The following is a 20,264-nucleotide window of genomic DNA, read 5'->3' as shown; positions in this document are numbered from 1 at the left end:
TGTCAATCTCCACTGTCCTGGTGGCAGTATGGACTTGGGTCCAAAATGGCATAAAATCAAGAAGCCTAAAATAAAAAAAATGGAATTGGGTGGTGGTTGCCGTTAATAAGTTCAAATGATCTCATCCACGTGTCTGCGTCACCTTCTGTGTATCTTTGCTGTACGGTATCACCACGAATGATACTGATCCTGTGATGTCTTGAGGAATAAATTGCGTGGCCAGGGATTGAGGGACCTCTGCTATCGCTATTCTTAGTGGCGGCTGCTCCGGAGCAGTAGTAGTTGGGCGGCGAAAGGGGGGTGGGATTTAAAAAAATAAATAAATAAGAAAATATCACTTTCCTGCCTGCCTGCCGGTCACCTCCTCTCCTCCATCCTCTTCTGTCAACCAGAAGCACACAGGCTTCCAGACTCCCCTAGCCAATCATATCGTAGCTGCACCATGATAGCAGTGTCGCAATTGGTCTGGACGGCCTTTTTCGGCGCTCAGACAGGGAGTGGGAGCCTGAGCATGTTCTTCACCCAGGCTATTCAGTACAGTCTGGTGCAGAACATGCTAAGTGTGCATGACTGTTTGGCTGGCAAAACAGTCATGTGCACTTAAGTGCACCAACCACTCCTCCCCCTGCTGGCTGTGATGACAGCAAGCCCCGCCCCAAAACTGGTTTCAGCATGGAAAAATAAAATGATAATAACATTGTGTTATTATCATTTTATTCTTCCTTTTTTGCTCTGCTGGAAAGCGGTGGGGCGACGCGCCTCCGCCTTAGCCGGAGGAGCTGCCGCTGGCTATTCTATAGCACAGACAGTCACATTATTAGTACAATGACAAGTGTAAAACCAGGCACAAACTGCGATTTTGTTTTACAATTTTATACTTCACTTACATTACAGGTTCGTGCAAATTGATTTTAGTGCCAAGTGTTTGCCCCCTCACTTAACTCCAGATGCTCTCTAGAGAACATTTCCTGGTGAAAATGTGCAATAAGGGGATACCCAGCAAAAACTAATAGTTGCAAAGACTATGTTTGCATATTATTCCTGACTGCACTGTGAAAAACTTGAAAAAACTGACAGGTAATGTGCACAAACAGTGCTTTAGAGGAGGTTGTTTACTCCTGATTTTATCCCAGAATACAGAATGAAGCCCATTGTAGAGTATTATGAAGGGCTGGCCATTGAGTTTTTGTACCTGTATCTGGGTATTATTTTCTTGTAAATTTGCTGAAGAAGTTAAATACATTATTGTTGGTAACTTGCCATAACACTTGGGTGATTGTAATTGTTCCATTTATGTGCATAGTAGTCTAGAAACGAAACACTAGTTAACAGTGCAAACACCATAAAACAAAATGTTACTAATGAGCTCTCTGCATGATTGCCAGTCTCAAATGTATTGCCTAAAACAGTTGCAGCTCATCCTCTAAACTGTGCAAATTTCCCTAACTCCCCTGCATCTGTGATGTTCCTGAGAACATGGACCTAATGTAGATGCAGAGAATACACAAGACAACTGGCTCTAGGATTTGCAGAACACATGGGTATTTTGTTTCATTTTGACACTTCTGTACCGCACCACGTGCGTGGCACCGCCAGACACAATCTATAGTGTAACTCGACATGCCTGTGATAATGCAGGGATTCTTGTGGGTGTGTGATTCATACTCTCATCTTGCCTGTTCTCCACCTATCCCGTTCCTGGTTGAGAGGTGGCCATGCGGCCGGCATGGACCATGGCTTTGTCCTCTTTCTCCAAACATCACCAGGCCTCCAGCACTTCCTCGAGTTTTCCTCCTCTGCTGTTCGAACTTACCTAACAAACCAAGGCCAAAAAAAGAGCCGATTTTGAGGGACCCACCAAATTTGGCAGGTATGAGCTTCTCTTGAACCAAAAATGTGAAGAGTTGAAAGCAGTAAAGTATCTTGACACTGCCTGTTGACTTTGCCATGAGCTGAGTTCCTCCCATTGCTACAGGGGTGGAAATTGCTAGTTTCTAACAAAGGCTTTTCCTTATGTATGTGTCTTCCATCTCTTTTGGCTTCATTGCATGTCCTACTGTGGAAAAAGACGCCTCTCTTGTATGTGCATTTGAATCTGTGGCTCTCTGCAAACCAAGCTATTGTGCTCTCAAAGGCATGAGTTAACATGGATGGATTTAGTCTGCTAACATGTACAGTAATCTCTGTGCTTCTGTTCCACCTTTTGGCCTCTTCTGCTGTATTTTCATCGGCTGTTTGCTTTTCGAGCCAACTCTTACTCAAATAAATCTGCACACTAAAAATAAACTAAAATAAAACCAGCAAAGTTCACGGCAAGGTCATGATCTGGTAGATGTCACTTTACTGCCTGCTTCCAACTCTGGATTAACCTGGGGATGTCACCAGTCCTTGGTTAATGTACACCACAAAATGTGTGCCACGAAAAGAGGAAACCTTATAAGTTTGTAGAACATTCTGCATGCCCCTCTTCTCTTGTAGACCAGTCCAGGCCTGAGTAGCTTCCCAGTACACGCATGGTGCATGATTAATATGACGCATAATGGCCAACTTAGTATTGGCTGATCTTTAATAATCACCCCCTAATGCCTCCCATGTAACGGTGTGACATATATTCTCATAAATGAGTATGCGCCTTTTGTGTCTATAGTTATTAGTATATGCATATAGGTATGTTTATTGATAAATGTATGTCTGTACATGCCATAGGTAACATTTTCATATGCTTTGTTCATTGCAAGTCGCTCTTTACAAATTTGTAAGAAGTGCTTGCGTCGGTCATTGCCCTCCATCTTTTGATGCGCTCTCTCTCCTTTCTTTTGCAGAATCGCATGCATGAGTCACTGAAGCTGTTTGACAGCATCTGTAACAACAAGTGGTTCACTGAAACTTCCATCATCCTCTTTCTAAACAAGAAGGACATATTTGAGGATAAAATTAAGAAATCGTCATTGACTCTCTGCTTTCCTGAGTATTCAGGTAATGGGAAGGAGTGGTCCAATTCAAAGAATTTCCAAAGTTGCCACCACAGCTCAAAATTGCTAAGTTTTTCTCAAAGTCAAAACTCAAGTGAAATAATAGAAAGGACAGTCAGGAATCGAGGTTGTAGGCTTTGTGATGAGGGATCAGGATATTCTATTTGTGTGTGTAGGGCACTTGTCTAGATGACAATTCTGTGTTATTGAAACACTAAAAACGGAATATTCCAAGTTGTAAGATTTCTCCTGCAGCTGGACCTCATCGTACTTTAGACTTAAAATGATGTATCCATGAACATAAATACATACATGCTCAGGGTTACACAGGCACAATTATATAATAGAGACAAGGTGAGATTTTCATTTTGACATGATTTTCCATCCAACTAAACAAACTAAAAAAACTGTTTGAGTGGGATTCAGAAAAGAAAAAAAAAGTCAGGGAAAAGAAATGTTAAACTGAAAACTAGGACAAGATTACAAGTGTTTTAAGAAGTGTGGGTTATCCATCTTCCATTGACCCAGGACATCGGTACGACAACCAAAATGGATGGTTTCAAATTCTTGAGCCTATGCATCTTAGCCACTGGGAATTCCTCCTAGTAGTGTGTCATGCCATCATTTGTGGATAGTGTGTGTCATTATAGTAGCAGGCCCAGCACGTACTAAACAGTTTTTCACTCAGCCCCCCCCGCCCCCCCCCCGCCACCCCCCCCCCAATGGTCTTCCATTGACCCTGGACATCGGTACGACAACCAGGTCCCCCTGAATTGCTAGGTCACATAAAACTAGGAACTTCATATGTATTTTCCCTTCTGTTGGCTCTATCAGTGAGAGTCCATGGGCACTGTTTGGTAGTAACCTGCAACTCAGACTTAACCAAAAAACAATCAATGGGGGGGGGGGGAAGAGTGAAAATGAATATATATATATAGGATAGATAGATATAAAATAACATGTTATTCAGAGAAACGTCACTAATAAATTCACATTCAGACATTTAGTACTAGTGGGAAGTTCAAAGTGCACTTTATTGCCACAGAAGAGCAAACTTGACATGAGAAAAACACTATTAACTGCTGTACACTATGCATATTACAATTTCTTTGCGCATAAAAGCAATTCTCACAATGGTCACAAGGCATCTTCAATATGATTTTATCATATCACTCCATTTTAACTCCTTGCTTTGGTTAAATATATTTTAAAAATAAAACATAAAAAAATACCGTAACCTAAATCATATATGCAGATGCGCAGAATGGACTGTGCTATTTATTACCATTGTTGAGGGATGGGAAAAGCATCATGGTGTGATCTCTGATGCCTCTCACACTCAATAATGGTGAGAAGGGGCATATTACACTCTGCACATGATTATATTCTCTAATTTTCCTTGTATCCTTGAAAAGGCGCTATATATATATATATATATATATATATATATATATATATATATATATATATATATATATATATATATATATATATTACCTACTGGCGGTCGCCAGTAGGTAGTTATAGTTAGGACCCCTTTTCCATAGGAAATCCGCAACATTCTATTTTGAATAACTTTGGCGCCGGTCGACGAATCCTCGCGAATTTCTCATATATATATATATAAAACCAATGCCCACTCTCAAAAGAATGAGCCCGACATATGCTGGCACACAATCCAGGATTTATTCTGCCAAAATTAAAAAGCAAAGTTTTAGGAAACCCAGGCAGACTCATTTCAACGAGTCTTTGTGCTTTCTTCAGTGCCGGTTCTCGTTTCCCAAAAGAGCCTCACACCTGGGGATTATTTCAAGGTCTTGTGACGATCTCAGGTCACTCCCTTTCAAGTTGTTACTCCCTGCCTCTGCTATTGGCTATGATGCCTCCCGTGTTGTTTTCGGGAACAGGAGCATGCTGGCTCATCGAGTCCAAAGTGACAACCCATACAATATATATATATATACCTAGATCTTTGATCAACCCTCACCTATGCGACTGTGAAAAAACAATAATATCTCAGCCTTTACAGATGTGTACTTATCTTCCTTCCCCATACTTCTTACTCCATATAACAACAGATTGTCGCCTACAGATCACATCTGTCTAGAAGCTGTGTTTAAATGATTGGGTCAGTAATCCCACAGTCCTCTCTTGGTCCAAAACAGAGGTTTACTCTAATCCCAAAACACACTCCGCTTCGGGTGCATCTCTCTGCCCACACCCCATTCTCCATGAAGGGTTTCTTAATATACTTGTCACCCTTTTTGAATAGTCTCAGTGGCCAGGTAGGGCATATATTAATGCTTTGCCTTTCTCTTGTTAGAGCCACCATATTCCAGGCTTCCACCATGTTCTTTCTCTTTGCCTCGTGTATGTGAATTTATAAATTGGAGTCGGGGTACTCCTGTTTTTAAGGACTTGTTGTTTGTAGCCTTCATTCTGTATCAGTGATCATTATGCAGGAGCTCGTTCTCTACATGAAGGTTAAGAAGATGATGCAGGAATTGTGCAACAAACCCTGCCGAACCATCTCCCTAACCGCTTGGGGGCAGTTCTCTGGGTATTCCACATGTGCAGTAAGGAACTTAGTGTTTTTAATAGGGAGTTAACCTTTTTCTTTTTAATTTTTTGATCTCTGTAAGTTGTCTGGTCTGCATACGACATCAGCCTCCATATTCTTGGATTTGTCCTCTAACCTTGTCAACTTTTTAATCACCTTGTCAACCTTATTTTCTAGTCTTTTGATTTTGTTTTCCCTGGTGCCTCATGGACTGTGTCATGGGCCAGCAATGTGGGCTTGTGGACTGCTGGTGCTTCTCTGCCCTATTTCTCATTAACCTGTATAGGTGCAAAGAACTGCCATTTGATGCCTCTTTCCTTTATGCTATACCACATTAAGACTGTCGTCTTCCCAGAACCCGTGATTACCCTTCACTTCCCACCCTCCCACCACCCCATTATTATCTGCTAGGTTAACTGACTTTAGCTGCCAGCCTTCACCTTAATACAGCTAAGTAGGGTAGACTTGGCTGCAAGTTTGTAAACTGCCAGCTCCACAGAAAGTCAACCTTTTTCAGAGAGGCACCATCTCCCTGTCGTTCCCTGGGATATTCCTCAGTTTTCTTTCCATACTTGTGTTGGGTTTCTCCTGAACCAGTTTGCCTGACCTCTAGATGGCATCTTCACTTCGTCATCGAACTTCAGGATCGCAGATCGGGCCCAAGTCAGGCTCTTTGCAGTACAACAGTGTGTTTGGGTCCCCTTCTCTTTACATGCCTTTGTTCTAGACCTCGCTCAGTGGAATAGTTTTTCCTCAACAGGCCACTTTCTGAACAAATCTCGCAAGATCTCAACTACCTTCTAGGCTGTGCTAGCCAACGAAGCAAACAAACAGCTCCGCCATGTGGTGACAGTCCGATTGTCCAAACAAAGGGACTGGAGTATTGGGGATTGTCTGCTTACTCAGTCTAGAGTCTCTGAAGAAATGCTGTCTCTCGCTGTCAGCAGAGCCTGGGCGAGGCCCTCCATCTCACCAGTCATTCTTCTTTACTCACCTCCATCATGAGAGTCCAAGCAGTGCATTCCAGTCTGCGGTACGCAGGACTAGGTCTCTTTCACTCCTCAGAGGCTCTACTATTTAATGCCATGGAACAAATTATCACTCCCCTCAATGTTATTGCACAATGTGCTCTTCAGTAGCCCTTTCTCACTTTCACCACCCAGACTTCTCCACCTTCAGGCATGAGAATGGGCAAGGTAGCCAGACAAAGAGAAATCTCCTCCTTAAATGATCGCAGGCCACTCTCCTCCCCAAGCCAAAACTTCAAAACCACTGGGAATGTCTTTAAGTAGTGTTGATTTGCATCATTTTGTAGCTTGCTTAGGCCTCTACACAGGACATATGTAAATTAGGTTTAGCCATACCCCAAACAAGCACTCTAGCACGGCTTTGTAGAACAAGTATCCACTACAGAGGAACAATAGCAATTCCCATCTTTTTCAGCCTCATTAGGCCTATCATAGAGGTCCATTCGTACATGGCTGTGTCTAGTTCTGATGCAGCATTGGGATCTAGAGTACTTTCAGTGCCATCCTTTGAACGAGAAAGTGTAGCCAGTCATTTAAATCCCACTTTCTTCTGGCATGGGGACCTCACTGCACCAAAGAGATGTGTGACTGAACTGATCCAATATCTACAGTCCTGCTTCCTTCTGCTAGTCACACAAGTTACATCGTGATCATAACTCTGAAAGATAAGTGAATTCAATCAATAATCAATACATAGTAATCCATTCCTGTACACTGGTGTATTAGGCGAACTGTACACATTACAGTATAAGGTATACATTGCACCACCGTCACCCACTTGAAGCTCATTATACAATGTTCACTGCTTACCCAGCCTGCTGTGACCATACTCAATGACATTCAAGTCCTCACTCGTGTTAATAGCGGCATGCAATGTCATCATTTTAGGGAATGGTGTTACTCGCAGTAGCAGCATACCTATCAATGTGATCTATAAATCTAGCACTTCTTACATTATTGTCAACCAGTGTCTGTTACTCATTCCAGACCATGCACAGCTTTCATCCAACACACGTTGAGTCTGAAGAAATCGCTGATACCCTACAATAATAATACCAATGTATGTTAAGTAACCAGTGCCTTAGGCATAGACCAGATTGTAGGATTGTTCTGTACCGCTAATGTCCATTATTATTTATTCATGTGAACCATCTTCGACATTAAATGAGGAAATTCATTCTTTTACTTGGAAAGCTTATTTAAATATTACCCCTCCTCCTCACCTACAAATCTGCCCTGATAACCCCAAGTACGCTAGACTTAAATGACGAACACGCTATCCACACGGTTGTAATCAACTCAAACAGATCAGCTACCCTCCGCTGCAGAGGAGTTGATGATAGCAACCTGGCGCAAGTACCCTTTTCCGCCCCAACTCACGACACTCACCCCGACCCCCCTCTGTCCGGCCTCCTAATGAACTGCCACTCAGCAGTAAAGCATGCCGCTGATGTCGCTGATTTCATCCTGAGCCAAAAATCTGACTTGGCAATCTTGACCGAATCTTGCCTCAAGGAATCCTCATCTCCTTGCCTAGACCTCCTTGTCCCTCCCAACTATAATATCGCAAGGCTGGACAGACAACCCCCCCCAAAAAAGGGGGAGGCATTGCCTGTATCTATCGCTCTAACCTCCTCGTAACTGAACTTTTGGCAGATCCCACAGACTCCTGCGAATACCTTGCACTTTCCATATGCAGCAACGCCACTCAACTGTGCAGACTGCACATCTTTTACCACCCCCCAGGCATGAATGACGCCTTTACTGACCACCTCATGGAAATCATCACAGCCAAGGTTTCCTAAAATTCTAAAGACATTTTCCTTGGCGACTTCAATCTGCACTGGAACGACCCCAAGGACCCTCAGGTCAACGCCATCAAAGACTTCCTGGCCGACCAAGCCCTTCCCCAAGCCTGTACACTCCCAACACACTCGAAAGGTGCCACTCTCGACTGGATCATCGCTACGGAATCAGCAGTCAAGCTTATCTCAATAGACCCATGCGACTGGTCTGACCACCACTCTATCACCTTCCTTTTACCTGGTACCCCCAAGACAAGGGCACCGCAACCTGTGATTCCAAAATGTTGGGTTTGAGACACTAAGAACCTTGATCACGGGAAACTGGCTGCACGCTGCAAGTCTGACCTCCCCCCCCCCCCCCCCCTTATATCACAACGGTCAACAACCTCACTGAACATTATTCCACGACTATATCTAACATTCTTGATGATCTTGCTCCGCTAAAACTAAAAAGAACCCAAATCAAAGACAGAAACCCCTGGTTCAACGGATCCCTCAACAATGACAGGAGATCCATACAGCAGACGGAAAGAAACTGGAGATGGCACCCTTCAGCTGCCCATTTAAAACTTATCCGCCAGGCCAGAAATGCCTATAATAGAAACATCCTCAATTCAAAAAAAGAATTCTTCAGATCAGAACTGGGAAACGCCAAGAACAGACCTCGCAAGCTCTTTAAATTGGTCAAACATTAATCTAACCAACGGGCTAAAACCTCTAAAGAAACCCCTAAATCCCTAATATCATGCGAGGGATTTTCCTTCTTCTTCTCCGACAAAATCACTGCCCTAGGAAACAAACTGAGATTAGCCACCCACTCCCATCCCCCTCCGAAACTGCCTCATCTCTCCGTGCTGCACCCCCAGACATCACCCAAAAACTAAGCGCACTGGTCCAACTTCAAAGTTTATGACAAACATTCTGTGTCAAAAGTTCTAGCCTCCTTAAACCCGAACAACCACTTTAATGACCCACTCCCCTCTATCTGCTTAGCCGCCGCCTTCCATTCTATCATTCCTAGTTGGACTGCAATAATCAACGCCTCCCTTCTTCAGAGGTCGATACCTGACTCTTTTAAAGGCGGCCAAGTCATCCCCATCTTAAAAAAGCCTACGCTGAATCGTGCTTCCCCTGACAACTTTAGACCTATATCTAATATCCCACTCCTAGCTAAAATTCTGGAGAAATGTGTGCAACAGCAGTTGAGCCAACACATCACCAACTTCCACCTACTAGACGACTTCCAATCCGGGTTCAGGCCTGGGCACAGCACTGAAACCACCCTTCTCCACATCGTGGACGATGCCCTCCAAGCCCTTGACCAAAGCAAAACCTGTCTCCTAATTCTCCTAGATCTATCCTGGGCTTTCGATACGCTCAACAAAGAAAAACTCCTTGAACGCCTCAAACTCGGGATGGGACTGGATGGGCCCGTTCTCAAATGGTTTAGGTCCTTCCTCCAGAACCGCTCACAGAGATTCCTAATCAACGGTAACTTATACGCTCCCTCTCCCATCACGGTTGGAGTTCCCCAAGGATCAACCCTGTTCCCTACCCTCTTTAATCTTTACCTCGAACCGCTAGCAGAAGTACTACACACTGCCAATATCTCCTACCACCTGTATGCCGACGACACCTAGATCTACATCAAAATCTCTTCTCCTGAGGATATCTTTTCCCTGAATGAGACCTTGAAGCTGACTGTCCAGTGGCTCACCTCTAACCAGCTCAAACTTAATGCAAAAAAAACAGAATGTCTTCTAATCTCCCCCACCCAAAACCAACCCTGACATTCAGGAATGGGTCAAGGCGATCACAGCTTTAAACTGCCAACCCACCAAAGTGGACTCTGCCACATCCCTTGGAATAACCCTAGACTGCAGCTTGAATATGCGTGACCACATCAACTCGATGGCCAAAACAGACAGATTTCACCTGAGCTATCTAAGAAAACTGAAACCTTTCCTCGATACACCCGACCTAAAAATGGCAGTCCAGGCACTAGTCATCTGTAGACTGGAATCTGGATGCTCTACCCTCTCTGGTCTACCCAAGATCTCCCTGGCCCCATTATAAGCCTGCCGCAACTCTGCCCCCAGACTCCTAACAGGCTCAAAGAAATTCGACCACATCTCACCACACCTGAAAGCTCTGAACTGTTATGTTATGTTATGTTAAAATGTTATGTTAAAATAAACTTATATAGCGCACAGCTACTCTAAAAGAGTGTCCCGGCGCTTTCCACAAGCGGCTCCGTGTGTAATAACATAACAAGAAAAGAGAACTAATACTGAAAAGAAGAAAAAGAAAGAACCCCGCAAAGAAAACAGTTAAACATTAAAAAGCCAAGTCTTCAGGCTCTTCCTGAATTGAAGCAGATTCGAGGTGCTGCGTAGCGCCAATGGCAGAGAGTTCCACAACTGGGGTGCCTTAAAGCTGAAGGAACGGCCCCCAGTCCGCGCCTTCCGCACACGTGGCACCACAGCAGTAAAAAGAGATTCGGACCGCAGTGAGCGGGCAGGACGATAGAAGTTCAGTCTACGCCGTAGGTACCCAGCCCCTGAGCCAAACAAGGCTTTATGCATCAACGTAAGGGATTTGAACATAATCCGCTTACGGATAGGCAGCCAATGAAGCCTCTGCAACAGCCCAGAGGCTCGTGACCGCCTATGCAGGCCAAAGATGGCACGGGCAGCAGAGTTTTGTGCCACCTGCAGGCGTTGGACCAGGTAGTCCGGGAGGCCAAGAAAGAGGGCATTGGCATAGTCGAGCCGGGACCCGATGAGCGCCTGCACTGTAATCCGCCTATGCTCCGCAGAAAGCAGTGGAAGAAACTTGCGGAGCATCTTCAGAATACCAAAGCAGGTTCCGGCCAGACCCAAGATGTGCGCTCTCAATGATAACTTATTATCAAGTTTGACGCCAAGATTTTTAGCGACCGCAGATGATTGTATCGGAGGGCTCATTTCAGATGGCCACCATTGCCGCCACTCAGGGTCGGTGACACAGCCGAAAAATAGGACCTCCGACTTACTGGAGTTGGCCTTCAGGTTGTTATGATGGAACCAATCGAATACCCTGCCCAAACAACCCCGAATACTCTCTCCATCAAATGGTTGGTCTTTACCACAAGTGAAGAGGAGTTGCGTGTCGTCGGCGTAGGACACGATCTGGGCCCCGAAAGCCTCCACCGCCGCCGCCAGGGGGGACATAAAGATGTTAAACAGTGATGGGCTCAACACAGAGCCCTGTGGAACCCCAACCCCCAGAGGCGGCATCTCGGCGGAGCTCTGGGAGACCCAGATCGTCTGGCGGCGGCCTTCCAGGAAAGACGTAAACCATTTGAGCACCGTCCCCCTAATGCCGATGTCGTGGAGCCTAGCGAGGAGCGCCGCATGGGGGACGGTATCAAAGGCCGCCGACAGGTCCAACATGACTAACATGGCCTTGCCACCAACATCCAAGGTCTCTCTGATAATCTCGGAGACCTCCAACAATGCCGTTTCCGTACTGAAGTTGGGACGGAAGCCGGGTTGGGAAGGATGGAGCAGATGGTTAGACTCAAGAAAGCTCGACAAGACGCCATGAACATGTTTCTCGGTAATCTTGGCCAGAGCCGGGAGAAGTGAAATTGGCCTATAATTGGCCAAAACCTCGGCATCAAGGCCCGGCTTTTTCAAGAGGGGGATCACCATCGCCCTCTTCCAGGTGGAAGGCACCCTTCCCTCCCTCAGGGAGGCATTGAGGATGGGGTTAACCAGGGGATTCACCACCGCCGCCATCCCGGCCAGAAATTTGGCAGGGCATGGGTCAAGTGGCGAGCCAGATTTAAGGCTGGTAAGCAGCGCCCGTGATGCCTCGCAGGTGACTGCTGGAAAATCTGTCAACACTGCGGTAGGCAAGGGCGGTAGCTCACGTTCCGCTCCGGGGCCACATCCACCATCCTCAGCGCTTTCCGAGAAGGAGGCCTGAATTGCCTTGATCTTATTAGTGAAAAAGCTGGCGAGATTACACGCCCACGCCTCCGATGGCACTGGTGGAGCTGGGTAGGAACTGGGGGTCGTGAACTCCTTCACCACCGTGAAGATCTCCTTGCAGGAGTTCGCCGCCACCTCAATCCTCTTAGCAAGGTATTCTTTTTTGGCATGTAAGATGTCCCGATGATAGGCCTTAATAGCCACCCTGTAGGCGAGTTTGTCCACCTCGTTGTACTGAAGGCGCCAGGCCCGCTCAGCAACCTTGCATTGGCTGCGGGCCAGCCGCAGCGCCTCAGTGAACCACGGCGCAGATTGCCGTACAGCCGTGGGCCGAGGGGCTGACAGTGGGGCAAGATCGTCAAGCCTTTCAGTCAGCCATGACTGCAAAGCCTCCGTGTCTCTTTCCAGATCACCCGAGAGCTCACAGGGATGTTCCGCGAGCGCCTGCTCCAGCATATCAGGTGTCACTCTATGGAGCGCTCTCGAGGCCGATCTAGGTAGCATGGGGGCGATGTTATCCGGCCGCCCATTCTCACACACAGAGAACCTGATCAGCCTATGATCCGTCCAGAGCACAGACAGAGTCTCTACATCGGCAAGCGGAACTGAAGAAAAGACTTGATCGAGGGTATGCCCTCTCTCATGCGTAGGACCTGACACGCACGGTAATAGACCCAGAGGAGATGTAATGTCCAGCAGTTTGATAGTGTCCGGGTCGCTTATGACATCTAGGTGGAAGTTGAAATCGCCCGCCACTACACAGTGCTGTGTCGTGAGCGCCAGTTCGGAAATTGCTATCTGCAAATCCTCCAAGAAGGAGCCCATCGGGCCTGGTGACCTATAGACCAACAGCCCCTTAAATGCTTGGATCGAGGACAGTCTGAGTGTAAAAGCAATGGACTCCGACCCCCCAATAAGATTAAGAGGGAGAACAGAGCAGGAAACATTCTTCCTCACCACCACAGCTACACCACCCCCCCTGCCTTTCTCTCTATCCTGCCGAAAGATGTTATAGGCTGGGGGAATAGCGGAAAAGATATCCGGATTCGACGCTTCACCCAGCCAGGTTTCGGTTAGGAGAAGACACAGGGGGTTTTCCCTCACGAGGAGATCATAAAGATGCAAGGCATGACATCCCAGCGACCTCGTATTCAGGAGCAGACATAGGTGCCTAACCCGAGCCTCTACGGGCCTGCCGACATTAACCACAGTCCACGTGGGCGTCCAGCCACAGGCTGGACAGCGGTGCTTACCCTTAATGCGCCCCGGAAAAACCGAGCGACAGGAGCAAGAATGAGTCTGCATGGCGCGCAGCACCGAAGAAGTATAGGTGATCATCCTCCCCCTCAACTGCCCGAGCCGCAGTCCACCGTCGCCCCGGCGCCTCCGGGACGCTGACGGGCGCAGACGGGCAGGACTCCGGCACGACTCAGGCTAAGCGAGGGCGTCCACCTGCGCGTCACTGGCTTCCTCTTGAGGCCAGAATCCAATTTTAACTGCCATGTATCACTCACAAGGCCCTATACACCAATTCCCCTGCATTTCTTGCCCAGAAACTCGTGGTATCCGCAGGAGCCAGAAACTCCCGGTCCGCCAGAGACCTCCTGCTCCAGCCACCACGCTTGCAGAAAAACAAACGTACAATTGGGCATTCTCTGGGGCCGCACCAAGAATAAGGAACTCACTCCCGCCCACCATTAGAAGAATTCCGTCGCTGGCACGCTTCAAAAAGGAGGCCAAAACCTTCCTAATGGGCAAATTCCTCTCCTAACTCTTGCATTGCAATCACCTCAGCGACCTTGCTCTACATCCTATTACTGCCACACCTTGGACGATCCAGATGGTATCCCCCCGGCACCTCCGGGCATCCCACCCTGGGATCTGGGACCTCTCGTTCTTGTAAAATGTATATATCTGTTTTTTTTGTTTTTTTCTATCCCAAATGTTCCCTCCTCCCTCTTAAGTCTTTTGTATACAACTTGTTAATCCTGTAAAGTGCTCCGATACCCTAACGGGTCAAGTTTGCGCTCTATAAAACACAAAAATAAAATACAAATACATTTTAAGATTGATACTGATGTTGAGTTTAGACCCATTGATTCTCATTTCCGTGGTGACTGCCCATGGTTCTGCACCAGATCTCCTCCTGTTTTATTTCAGATCCAAAGGCAGTCCATGAGTGTGTTGCAGCTACATCTGACCTCTCATTTTGGTCAGGAGATAGAGCCCACCTTTAAATACATTGATGTCTCTGTGAATGTTCTCCCCGTTGTAGACTGGTGGCCCCTGGTCAGTAACTTTCTCCATTAATTCTAGACCCAGATTCCCAGACTAAATTCGCCTCCTACTTGTGGAAGTTTGAATAAGGAGGGAAAGTCCACAGCAGTATAAATGTATTCTTTAATTTTTACTGGTACCTTTGGCACACGCTTGATACCTTATTCATTCTTGAAAATGCGTGCAGTAGACAGCGAGCCGTTGTAGCTGATCTCTGTATATACACACACTAGGTATCTTCTTAGTCATCTATAAGAGGGCAGTGGGTGGTGAGGTCAGTTCCCCTTTCTTCCAACACTAAGACATTTAACTTCCAACTGTTTCATAGTGTCTAAATGCGAAAGTGCACCTGAAATGAATGGGCAGGTATTGGATTTACTAGTTCTCTCCAGTTTGTTTTCCACAACACTCGCATGCTTGCTCGTTTTATGTATCTTTTACTCTGTTCACCTATGGGTTTTTCAGGCCTTTTTTAGGAACAATACCACATATCCATTTAATCTCCATCAGACGTTGGGTTATCAAACACTACAAAGAAGCCAGGAAGATTTCTCTCTAATCTCCATTATAATAAAACTGCTGGACCCATAATGTCCCTCTGGGATACCACTTGTGGGATGCCATTTGATTGATGAAGCACTCTTCACATGGGTCCAAAATGGCTGGGTGCATCATACAACGAACTTGCTCACTTTGAATAACCAAAACCACCCATACGCAATCTTCTACTTCTGCTCTCATCTGTTACAACTTAAAGTGCACGTTGGTCCACAGAGTACCTCTCACGGTGTGGTGTTTTACTGTTCACAACAGGTAATCGTACTGTCCATAGGGGAACTCTTTACTGACCTCAGTACAGGTCTTCACTCTATTTTATAACCCTCTACTCTGTACTATACAGCTGTCAACAATACCTTCCACCTCTGTCAACACCGTAGTAAACTCTCCAAATCTACAGTAGCCCTACCCAATATAATTTCCAGCTGTATACAAAAGAGATGTCCATAGTCCACCATACTGCTTTTTACTATCCTCAATACCTTTCTTTATCTCTAAATTTACTTTATTTTGCATTATTTCAATGCATAAAAGTACATGCAGTCATGAATTAAAATGTTATTCCATTAAAATCCCTCTAAAAAAACATACATCATTTAAAAAAAAAAGTTAATTTTACATTCATATGTTCAAAATGACAACCAAAGTAACACACTTATTGAAACATCTAAGGCGATAAATGTCTGCGCTTTGCCACCACCCATAAAAAGGATGCTACAGCATAACATACAAAGGGATCTGGCTGTTGAATCCTCAATACAGTATCCACAGTAAAACTCTTTCTAGTCACCATAACATAGGGAGTCATTATTGGGAGTATAGCATACCATTGTACTCAAAGAATGGCTGTACATAATACTCGCTACAGTAGATGGACTGTTTCAATACACAAAGTGCTACTGCCTGAAATACCCAGAACCCACAATGAATGCCAGTTTTTCACAGTGCCGTGCACCACCATACATGATACAAAACTGCACTCTCCACAATGAGTGCACCAATGTTGAACTGGCTGTGAGGCAGGGCACTGCTGTCATCTGTGTTATGCACCGTTGCCAATAATGTAGTGTTCTGTTGTCCTACAACAAAGATCACTACCTGACTCCTCAACTCAGTTTTCTTCTTTGGAGAACAACGGTAGTCCATGCAGTACTTCACCATGGACAGGCCACTACTCTTGCAGTGACTGTAACTTTATTGTCCTCTTGCTTGAAATATTATTGTCCTCCCTCATATTTCCATCTATAATAGTTTTAATCTTCATGGATGCTTACACTCTTTTATGGGACTAGTGAGACATGGTGGCTTTCCACGTTATATAAGGCATTACACTGCATAATTATTTCACTGTGATGCCTTCATTTCAAAAGAACATTTGCCCGTTTGACTTGAAAATTAAATATTTAGTTGAAATGTTTAATTAGCAAATGTGCATCAAGAAACGCTTCAAATACCGAAGCTATGGTTCCAAATCGACTATACGTTTGTTAAATATTAGCTGGAACAAGGTCTTACACATGCATATTTTTAGGTTTTCAGTGTTTATTACAATTGTACTAATGAATGGTTGCTATCTCATTGCTTTCTCGCCATGTCTTACAGGCACCAACTCTTACAATGATGCTGTGGCCTACATTAAGACGCAGTATGAGAGCAAGAACAAATCGCCCAACAAGGATATCTATTCTCATACTACCTGTGCCACCGACACGAACAACATTCAGTTTGTGTTTGATGCTGTGACAGACGTCATCATTGCCAACAACCTCCGCGGATGTGGACTCTACTAATACTGCCCTCTAACGTAGCAAGGAGAGAATTACTTCTCTCTTTAGGTTGATGGGTTAATCTCTTTCTTGTTTTGTTAGAAAATTCGAATTCTGAAAAAGAAGTACATTCCACTAAGGAGTCAAGAAAAGAGAGATCTTTCAACGCTAAAGTCTACATCCCTCTCATTTGAATTTCCACATCATCACCTTCACGGATCACCTGCTCTTCATTCTGCCTTCGGAGTGGCGGTCATTGGTTGTGGATGGTACATCGAGCAGGCTCCAAAATGTACATGGAGAACCACCTGAGAAGATCCCGGAGAGGATCATTTATGCCATGATGCTTTTGTCGCATCAAGGCACAGTCATCGCCACTGGAAAGCCCATTTCTAGTGTCTCAGAGGAATGAAGAGTAAATCTTTGGCTATTAAAAGGCCACTGAAGACTTCTTATTTCACATAATTACCAATTTGAAAGAAATCCAATACAATTGTGTTTTGTCAATGGAAAATATGAGCAGAATTGTTGATTATTGGATACCTGGCCAGCCATTTTTCTGTAGCTCCCTATTTAAATTTCCAGTACTATTTATTTGTATGAAAATCTTGATCTACTTGCTATGGTGTTTGATATCCTTAGCCCTGTTGTTCACTGTGTCCTTGTCTGATTTGCTATGAAAGCAAATGTGTTCCAGGTTTGCATAATTTTGTGACCCCCCCCCCTCGACCCCGCCCTCCCCATCCTTTTACTTGTTTGGACTCCTATTGTTGTTTGCGCCAGTACTGTTGCTTGGGACACCTGTTTGGATTCCCCTTGCTGTTGATTGCCCTTGCTTTGCAGGTCTGTAGCACTGTTTCACTGACTGGCAAGCACAGGAACTGTTTATTTCCTATTTCTCATTTGCTCACATCTGGCAATACAGCTCACAGGATTTAAGCTCTGTTTTATTGTCAGAGAGTGGAGGAGGACTGTCCTTTTAAAATATTTATCTTTGTAGACTCAATGGTTCTGACTGTCAGTGTTGTTGTGATTTGTACTTGAAGCTTGCAATTCTAGCAGTGGTCGAAGGCAGCATAGTCCATCCTTCAGAATTCTTGGTCTTGATTGTCTCTTTGCCATACACAGACAATTCTGTTCTGTTTCCTTTCCATTGTTTGTCTTACCCTGCATATGTATTCTTTACATACCTCTCTTCATTCATGTGTCTAACCTCCTGAGAAGTGATATCTCTATCCAAACCATTTTCCAAAACCCACATCCCTGCACACAACAATTACGCTTCGTCCAGCTAACCTCCTCAATTCTGACTTTCACATTGGAGCACTTGATGGATGCATGTCCTAAATTTTGGAGATGGAAAAAGGAATGCCACAAGCCTAGATTTAGTAAAAGACATCTGAGACAGCATGAATAGTACTTGACCTTATCAGTATCTCAAACACCTACTGTTTCGATGGCTCGATAGTTTTGAACAGTATGTCACCTTACCTTCACCACATCCTTTCCTCTACTGATACTGAATGATGCTTACAAAAGTGAACTGCTTTGGCTCTTCTACTTGCTCCCTCCTAACCCTCAGTTTATGTGAAATCTGCTGTCTAAGCACTCATGATGTTAGGCTCGTTGGCATTGCTCCATCCAACAAAAATAGTAATTGTCATTTGAATGAGCCCAAGTCATTATCAAAAGACACTCCACGGGCCTCCATAATAACAAATGGCATACCCAGGAAGGTTGACATAAAAAAATAACACAGCCTCACTGGTGCATCACAAAGCAGTGGTTCTAAATTGGAACTGGCATCCTGTTGATCGGGTCTATAGACCTTGCAGATTACATTTATGCATTAAACACCCTTTGTAGATGTTATCTATTTGACTCAATCCATAAATCAGCAAACGAGTAATAATATATCCAACCTGTTTATTCTTTTTGCTTTGATCCATGTTGTTGTTCAACAGCTGGATCCAGGCCAGAATGTTACCAGTTATGTCATCCATTGAAAGTCCCAGTTTTAAGTCTTGCTTTCAAAAAGAGCCAGATCTCCTACCCTTCCCCACATAAAATATGCATTTTTCATCTGAACAGTTAAAACCCAAAGTTTATATTTATAGGAATCTAGTTTTAAGTTGTATAATGTGGCCTCCTAAGGCACTTTGATGGCCATTCTGCATCATGTGACATGATCAATTGGCAGTAATATGGGTGATAAAAAATTAAAAACAGATTCTCAGAATATTGATTTGAAAATGCAGATTGATTCAAATAACCAGTATATTTCAGTGTGAAGTAGTTCTGCTTCTAAATGGTACCTAAAGAAATTAATACATGCTGCAGGCTATGTCGTGTACTCCCAGCTCCTTACCGCTCACTTAGGGTATTGCAAATACAATACTAATCTTGAGCAATCCTAAGTCTTTAGAGCCAAGCAAGATGTATCGGCATATCTGTGTACATCTGATGTGTGCAGTGTATGGGAAGAGGTCGAAAAAAGGATTACAACTATGGGCAGATCAATGAAGCTTGGGAATACGACAGCCATCTTGGAAGTAGAGCCAAATGGTTACTGTAGCACAACTTAAATTCAAAAGGCTAATTGTACTGAGGGGTACCCTTTTGATACCTTTATTTGTTCATTATAGTTATGATATTGCACCAATCAGAATTATTTAAAAAAATGACAAGCTGTTAGAAAGTGTTATTTTAGAGTTGTCAAATTCAGCTTGTTCTGAAATAAATACTTCTAATATCTGTATTTATGTATAGAATAGTATATGTTGGAAATTGGTGGTAACTTCGTCCCTTTAGGGCATGCTCTGCACAGACCACACATCATAGTCCTTGGATCTGCCATTAAATTAACTGATCTCTTTTGACTTGTCCGCTCTCTCCGCTTGGAAAGTCCACTGAGTCCTTATTCCTTCCAAGGTACCCTGTTAAATACAACCTTATCTTGTAGATTTTATTTGTGATCAAGCCAGCCTATCACTCTGTTGCAAGGTCTAGAAGCTGTTGGGTGTGTGTACTGTCAGATTACTAGTATCGAAAGCAGTTTTTAAACCTCCTCAATACACTTCCTGTCCATGATAGTAATATCAAACTGCTTTAAATATGTTAAACTGGAGTAATATTACCGCATTTTTTGCTGGCATTGGAGGTTATGAGAGCATCGCAGTTCATTGAGATACGCTTTCTCTCTTAGGAATACTGTTGAAAGCTGGAAGCGGTGGGAAGGTTTGGTTGAGGCCTAGATGGTGAACATTCTAAGTTTCTGAAAGATCCAGCGCTCCCCTTCCTCTTAGTCTTTGTGACCAGTAG

At 44.5% G+C, this 20,264-nt stretch overlaps 1 protein-coding gene across 2 annotated transcripts in view; it reads left to right on the top strand.

Annotated features, from left to right (window-relative positions):
- The window catches only part of GNAO1 (G protein subunit alpha o1), a 755,346-nt gene that overhangs the window by 606,209 nt on the left and 128,873 nt on the right, over positions 1-20,264 (top strand). The window contains exons 7-8 of one of the 2 annotated variants that reach the window (XM_085638723.1): positions 2,823-2,976; positions 16,780-18,210. The exons of the other annotated variant lie outside the window; for it this stretch is intronic. Coding sequence (XP_085494849.1) covers positions 2,823-2,976; positions 16,780-16,967 — 342 coding nt within the window. The 3' untranslated portion in view covers positions 16,968-18,210. Of the gene's footprint in view, positions 1-2,822; positions 2,977-16,779; positions 18,211-20,264 lie in introns of those variants that run through there. 2 annotated transcript variants of the gene reach the window in all.

This window comes from Triturus cristatus, chromosome 12 (assembly GCF_964204655.1).
Source record: "Triturus cristatus chromosome 12, aTriCri1.1, whole genome shotgun sequence".
NCBI classification, from domain to species: Eukaryota; Metazoa; Chordata; class Amphibia; order Caudata; family Salamandridae; genus Triturus; species Triturus cristatus.
The sequence above is the reverse complement of the archived record's forward strand: the minus strand, read 5'-3'. Positions and strand labels throughout refer to the sequence as shown.